The sequence below is a fragment of the Polyodon spathula genome, chromosome 17 (assembly GCF_017654505.1).
Source record: "Polyodon spathula isolate WHYD16114869_AA chromosome 17, ASM1765450v1, whole genome shotgun sequence".
Lineage (NCBI taxonomy): Eukaryota > Metazoa > Chordata > Actinopteri > Acipenseriformes > Polyodontidae > Polyodon > Polyodon spathula.
Window position 1 is genome coordinate 32,179,184 of NC_054550.1, and position 7,500 is coordinate 32,186,683.

At 36.4% G+C, this 7,500-nt stretch overlaps 1 protein-coding gene across 2 annotated transcripts in view; it reads left to right on the forward strand.

Annotated features, from left to right (window-relative positions):
• Window positions 1-7,175: 7,175 nt before the first annotated feature.
• LOC121330335 (jun dimerization protein 2-like) overlaps window positions 7,176-7,500 on the forward strand; it is a 7,285-nt gene continuing 6,960 nt past the window's right edge. The window contains exon 1 of one of the 2 annotated variants that reach the window (XM_041276786.1): window positions 7,176-7,312. In XM_041276786.1, coding sequence (XP_041132720.1) covers window positions 7,225-7,312 — 88 coding nt within the window. In that variant the 5' untranslated portion in view covers window positions 7,176-7,224. The remainder of the gene's footprint in view (window positions 7,313-7,500) is intronic. The other variant, XM_041276787.1, reaches the window with a different exon arrangement.

Genomic DNA, 7,500 nt, shown 5'->3' on the forward strand with positions numbered 1-7,500 from the left:
GAAGTTGTTTTGTGTTACAGCACCCGGTATAAAAAAAGATGAGTCAAATCTTTATTTAATTGTTGTATTGTGGGATGTAATGACTCTTTCTGTTAAGTAAAATGCTGCTGCAACACTTTTTTTTTTTAACACAAAAAAAAATCTTTTATTTATGAAATCAGAGGTAATTTTACCCAAAACACAATTTGGGAAAAACAAATAAAAATCCACTTTTTAGTTTTACATGAACTCGGTTTGAAGCTATCAGTTATACCTTACTAAGGGGTTGTCATCAATATATTGATGTTTAAATATCAAAGGTAGCAGGCTGATGTAATCCAGGGAGATTCCTCACAGCTGTATATATTTCAGTTATATAACTACTTGAAGAAATATCCAAACATCTGTGAATCTTGTACAGTATTTGACTGTGATTGTGGATGACTTTGTTGGTGGTAATTGTGTGCCTGTTTTAACACCAGTTTTAAATTGCTTTTGACAGATCAGAAGATGTCTGTTCACATTCCCAATAATGTATTTTTACTAAGTTGTTCCGATGAGAAGCAGAGAAATAGTAATTATTTTCCAGATATTCTGATTCGTTCCACATACCGTATATTAAACAGAATGACACATCAGGAGATATTAAATCATCAGTATTTTTGCAGTTCTGCCATGCTTTTCCCATGGTTATACTATATATTTACCGTAGTTTACCCTGGTTTATTAATATGCTTTACCATACTTTGCTATTCTTTACAATGCTTACCTATGCTTTACTATGCTTTTGCTGTGCGTTATTACACTTTGCTATGTTTTTACTATGGGAAACCGTTATTATGGTACCTTAGAACGCTGTGATAGAAATGTTTATCATGTAAAGTGTGGAGGTCAAGTCCCTTATAGGCTGCTGCTCTCTGACATTGCTAACATGCTCCTCTTGCTTCTCAAGCCAGTGCTCGCTCTTTTACCAACATCTCTGAAATTACTATAGTGTGCATGTGGTGACAGAAAATCTGATTTGTTGCTTTTTCAGAGTTCCATAGCTTCTAACTGCTTAGCATTCTAAGGTTGAACCAACTAAGTCTCCAATAGAAGCAGGCTGTCAGAAATATCAGGCCATTTTCTCTGTTAAAAGCGCCACACACTTGGATATTGGTGCAGGCTTTTGGCACGTTGCACGGTGGTGACATCAGATGTTCATGTCAACTACAGTTTCATGCTATTTCAGTAGTTTGGGACCAACACCAATCACAATACGTTTTCGTACAAATATTTATTGTGGAGAATGCAGAGTGTGCAATTTTACAGAGAGGTATGTTGTAGATGCACATTAATTTGGCATCAAACATAACTTGTTTTGAGGGCTCGCTGCCTGGCCGATTGGACGAGGCGAAGACCCCCATACACAAAACCATGAAATCAAAACAAAATAAGAGGGAAGAGGGTATTTATAGTGCTAACAATCTTAATGAGCTAACGTGTAAATTTAATGATTCAATTTGGTGACACAGAGATTGGTGTCTGACCCTCCTCCCGAACTTTAGTTATAAACATCATATTGGTCACCTGCCATCTTGCAAGATGTATGGATTAAAGAGGAAGCAGAAATTCACTATACATGGCAAAGAAACTTGAACGTGCAAACATAGGTCCGATTCAAACGATGAGATTCTCAAAAATGGTGAAATATAAATGTGTTTTCCAGTTGTTGATTGATGAAGATTGAATAGAGCCCTTACTTGCAGCACCGTGCTTTTACACTGTTTTATTTCATAGACTTTGTGGAAACACACACAGGTTAAAGAAGCCTGAGGGAACTTTTATCATGACATGTTTAAACTGGCTAAGCCAGTTACTTTAACTCTTGTATTGTTGACTTGTCTAAGCATTGACATAACAAGACTGGTTTGATTTGCGTCTAAGATAAGCAAAGGAGAAATATGAAAACTGAGAGCAACGCATTTTAACTCTTGTAAAACAGCTGGCTGGTAACCACCAGTCTCTGTTTAACAATAACAGAAGTGACATAGCAATGCCATGCATTGTCTCCTAATGAGATGAAACCATTTCAAAGATACATTTGTTACAATAACACACACACACACACATATATATATATTGCACACAATTACCAATACCACAACCAATTAGTGACATATTAAAAAAAAAAAAAAAAAACTACACTTCTAATGAAACTAAAAATGCTATTTGCAAACTGAATGAGAAAAAAAAAACGTAGTTGTCAGTACAAGCAAGGACAGGAAGCTCAGAGGTCTTGAATGAAGAGTTTTTTATTGCTGGAATAGCTCAAAAAATAATACTGCACGTGATTGGCATCATCACAGTTATGTAAGCAATTTTAGACAGAAGTGGAAGCTGTGGGCGGTTATGATTTTGTTAAAAATACTTTGTTAATAATGTTATGTCTGAGAGCTGTGGACAGATGGTATGTGACTCAATGCATGGCTATACAACCCATCCAAGGAGTATTTCCCATGAGTCTGCTCCGTTTGTGCCATCTTGAGAGCTGGATATTGTATCTTACTTTACCTGTTTGACAATAAGAATAAAGGTACATGCTAGAAATAATGTAAAAGGGGCTACAGGTCATGTGATAGCAAACCATCCAATTAGTTGTATCCTATCGGAGGGCCGCTTGACTCCCATAGTTATTTCCCCGATATATCCTTGTGTAGAGGGATTGCTACTGCAGTATGGAGCCTGGGGAGAAATGCAATGCTCTTATACCCTCTGCCTGCCCTGGAAGGCTGAGCTGAGCTGAGCTGAGGTGAGGTGAGGCGAGACGAAGCAGGACAGAAACCCTGCTCCAGTTCCACACAGAAGCCATTGATTAGAGTTTTTTGGGGGTTATTTTTGGGTCTGGCTGATAGGACAGGTTAGGAAAGAAGGGCAGTTTTATTTTTATATAAACCCACATTAGCACAAATTATAGTATAGCTTTCATCTTTCTAATGGGGCAAAAAAAAGGTGTAAAGTACAGTGAATCAGTTGACAACATCTGTGCTTAATAGGTAGCTCTCGTGATAAAGCTGCATGCTCTCAGGAGAAAGAGCTTTTATCATGCTAGGTTTTTAACAAGCTGCACTCAAAAGAGCTAATAGGCTCTATTTTAATGTAAATACTGCTGGAACGCTCCCAATTGGTATAATGAGTTTGTGCCGACGTTAGTGTGCTTCAGAGAAAATTAATACATTTAAAACCGTATTTGGTACTTATCAGCTATAAATAAATATTAATATATTACCAACATTATTCAACAAAACCACATATTTATGGAATATATATATACACACACACACATTATATATATATATATATATATATATATATATATATATATATATATATATATATATATATAGTTTTAAAAAACACTGACAGGTGGATTTAGATCTTTATTTATTAATGTTTAAGATACAATTCAATGTGCTGCGTTGTGAAACTTGTTTTTTATTACTTCTGTTTTATTCTCCTTCTTTCGTAAGACTTTTCCTATTTATAGTTTAACTGACGCATCTATCTTAACAGGGATATGGCTGATATCACTGATAACCAACTGGAATTTTTTTTAAATACTTTTAAATATATCTTTGGCACAGACAGTCTGGCATGAATACATGGACACACGCAGATGGGGTACAGTAATAGTAACTATTCATAGCTTGAGCCAAGGTCTTATGAGCACTAGCAATCTTATCACTAGTCCCATGTTTCTTCTGTAGAAGATATTTAGCTTCTTTGCTTGTATTTTATTCTTCAATTAGGAAGATGCAGATATTTCCATTGTATTGTATTGTTAATTTAAATGAACATTTTTTTAAAGTTGTTTTCAAAATCATGTTCCATATTCCTGGTTTCCACATCTGACAAAACAGATAAAAAAAACAGTCCTAGTGCTTAACACACATGGCCTGCTCCTTAGATCTGATGACTAGGAGCCAGCAGGAAATCTACATTTTCAAGAAGAGACTTTTAAAAGTGAGATGAAAAGGAAATATCATGCATCACTTTGTTGAAACCATATTATTTTAAAACTTTTATATATATTAATATTGACCTCATTATCTAGAAATGACTGTAGATCCATTCCTGTGGTTTGACTCTTAATTTTTGCAGCTTCAGGGGTTTCCCTGTCTTTATCTTCATGGGTTTACTGGTTTTTGCCCACAGAGAGTAATTGTAGACTAAATTCTTGAGAACAGGAAACTGTCAGTGTTACAGCATAGGCTGACGCTGAGCATAAACTTTGGACATGGGCTTCATTTAGAAGCTTTGAGGAATTAAAAAAATAAATATTGAAATTTCAATGACTATAATTTCACATTATACCATTTAAAGCACAACAAGAGCTCTGTAATGGCAGCTGCATGACCTGAGGATGCTGTGCACATGACTCCCCTCTCTCCTTTCCTGGGTCTAAATCTATGATACAGACAGTGATAGAGACCAGGGGTACCTGCACTGCAAACTACTGTATAACAGAGCTCCCATGCTGTATGAACCAGGAATTTCAATACAGCATGGGCTGACACGCAGTCACTTCTTCCTGACCAAACACAATATTCAGTGGAATTTCAGGCCAGTTCACTTGTAGGTCCTCGTTGATTTGTGAAATCTAAGGATATGGAAAATGCTTTTTTTTTTTTTTTTTTTTTTTTTCAGGACAAACATCTATATGATCCCAGCCTTTCGATACCAAGGTGACCAGAATCTGTTAAGTCACCTGCTGCTGCTATTGGCAATGGATTTATTTTTATTTTTTTACCTATATTGTCAAAGTTCTGTTCACATTCTGAGAGTGGTGAATCGTGTTTTGGGTGCAGACCATGCTAAAATGCCATTACTCATCTAGCAGTGTTTACAAACCCATCATCTTCTAGTTATTTTCAGTTTGTTAGTCTGTGCGAATGCACTGTAAGTGCAATTTAGCTGCACCTTTAATCCAAGCACTTAAAGCATGTTAAACACGTTAATGTTTTTCTTTCCAGGGTAATTGATCTATATCTATGTCAATGTGGGAATTTGTAACCATTGTCACTATTGTGCAGACCTGCATATCTTTGTCTTGCTGGCTCTGTGGCAGTGTCAGGCAGGAGATTCAAAACAGTGTTCCGTGTGGGTGAGAACTGCAAGTACTGCCACATTTGTGTGAGCACAAGGAAAACATTTCAGCTCATATACATTAAATAGCTTAACTGTTTCCACACTCAGGCCTCACAGTGCAAGAATGTTGGTCTACTTAGAATTCCGATCACATGGTTTATGATGTCATTGTGTCCAGTAAACACGTGCAAGTCCTGACAGTAATTATACCCTAAATTTCAAATGTTGTGTTGGTCCAATAGACAGCTTACTGACCCCAGTCTATCGTTACTTCCTTTGGTGTATGGAACAGGAAACCTTATGTCCAAAATGTTCACCATAAGGGTGAGGTCTGAATCCATACAAGCTGGAACATATAATTAATGAACTGTAAAACGAGGATTATACATTGGGCATGATTTTGAGAGAGAGATTACTAACAATTGGGCGATTAGATTTTCCAGAAGTAAATTAATTAAAAATAAATGCAACATCTTTACTACTGTAGAGAGTATGAGAAAGCAAGGCCTGGGCATCAAGGGAGATTTGTTCGTATGGCAGTAGGACAAAGCATTCAGAAAAATTGTAGCATTAGTTAGATCCAGGAGCTAATGACGCAAAGGAAAAAACAAAAACACAAACAAAAAAATAATATTATAGCGTGCCCGATATACGCTCCTTGCAGATAACCGGCTCTTTCGTATAAGCGGTATCGGCACTATGTTGGAGCGCAAGAGGTCCCGGATTCGAGCGCGCCCTCCGCCTGTGTGAGGCGCCTGCCTGCTGGAACCGGGATCGCTACAATATGGTCGGTTTCAAACGGTCCCATTCCGCACCTGCTATTAAACAACTTTAACGTTACAACATATTAATTCCGTGACCACTTTCAAAATGTGTGTTTATGTATTAGGACATTTTATAACATATTAAAAGTGTGTGTGTGTGTGTGTGTGTGTGTGTGTGTGTGTGTGTGTGTGTGTGTGTGTGTGTGTGAATGTAATGTTTTAATCTTAGAACCACAATAAAGGAATATACTCCATGTGATAAGAGTTCATATATAAATAAATGTATTTGATGTATAATTTGCAAAACTACGTATAACAACATCACATTAGAAAAATTACCCCTAAAAAGTTCATATTAAATATTAATACTAGGGTATTTGACAATATTAACTTTAAAATAATTCAGTATGCTGTGTTCTTGTAAATTAGATATTGTGATCATTAAAACATGTTGCCTTGAACTGTTATATATAATTATTCCAACTATTAAAAGTCATCTGTTCATCTTCGATATCTCTCTCTCTCTCTCTCTCTCTCTCTCTCTCTCTCTCTCTCTCTCTCTCTCTCTCTCTCTCTCTATATATATATATATATGGATATCTATATATATATATATATAATATATATATATATATATATATATATCAGTTTCAACGAAATCCTTTAATTATTAATCTGTATTTGAGATCCTCAGAGATTAGACATTTACAGGGCATTTCACCGGAAGAACAAACGGTAGCCCTTGAATGTACTTCTAATGCAACCTTTGTACTATTTGCAAAACAACTTACAAATTAAAACAACAGGATCTCACACGAATATTGGAATATCGTCCTGAGTTGTTTTCTTTTCTCCTGGGTTGAAATTCGAGTTTTGTTTTTGTTTTGTTTTTTAATCTCTTGTACGTTTCTAAGTTCGGTTATACCTTATATTGATGTGATTTATGTAAAGCAGACAGCGTTGGTAGGAAGGCTAACCATTAGCTGTTTTTAAACAGCTTTTTGTTCGATTTTAAATAGCTGTTTGTTTACTGTGGGTGGCCTATTTCTACTTCCTTTTAGACCTCGGACCGCTTTATAATACAGTACCTGCGCGTCATTCTCTCAGGTATTCCTCAAGTATTGCAGTATTTGTTGTGGGATTCCCTCATGCACCCGGGTGTGGGTGAGTCGCTTGCGTTTCCAATGTGTCCTGAACTGAGGCAGGTTAGTTAGGTGCTGTGTTGTTTGTTTTCTGGTTGTTAAGGGGAGGCGGGTTTTCCACACTTTACATCAGCCTCTTACGTCTGGTTGGCACAAGTTTGTTCCGCATTCCCAAACCCTCCCAACAGCGGGATCTGTATAAAAACAGGCTGATGCAACGATTTTCATTCTTTAAAACTGACACCCGACCTTCAGCTGACCTGAAAAAAGAACATCTCTCGGATTTAGGACCAAATTCAGGTAACTGAAAAATATTTTAAAACTTGGTTCGGCGTAGTAGGCGCCGCTCACGGAGTTTGTAAAAACTTTGGCAGCTATTTAAGTTTTTTTTTTTTTTTTTTTTTTTTTTTGCTCCCCGTTACAGAGACTTCAGACAGACCCTGCTGGGCGTATGATTTTAATTAATTATTATTTTTTTTTTTTTTTTT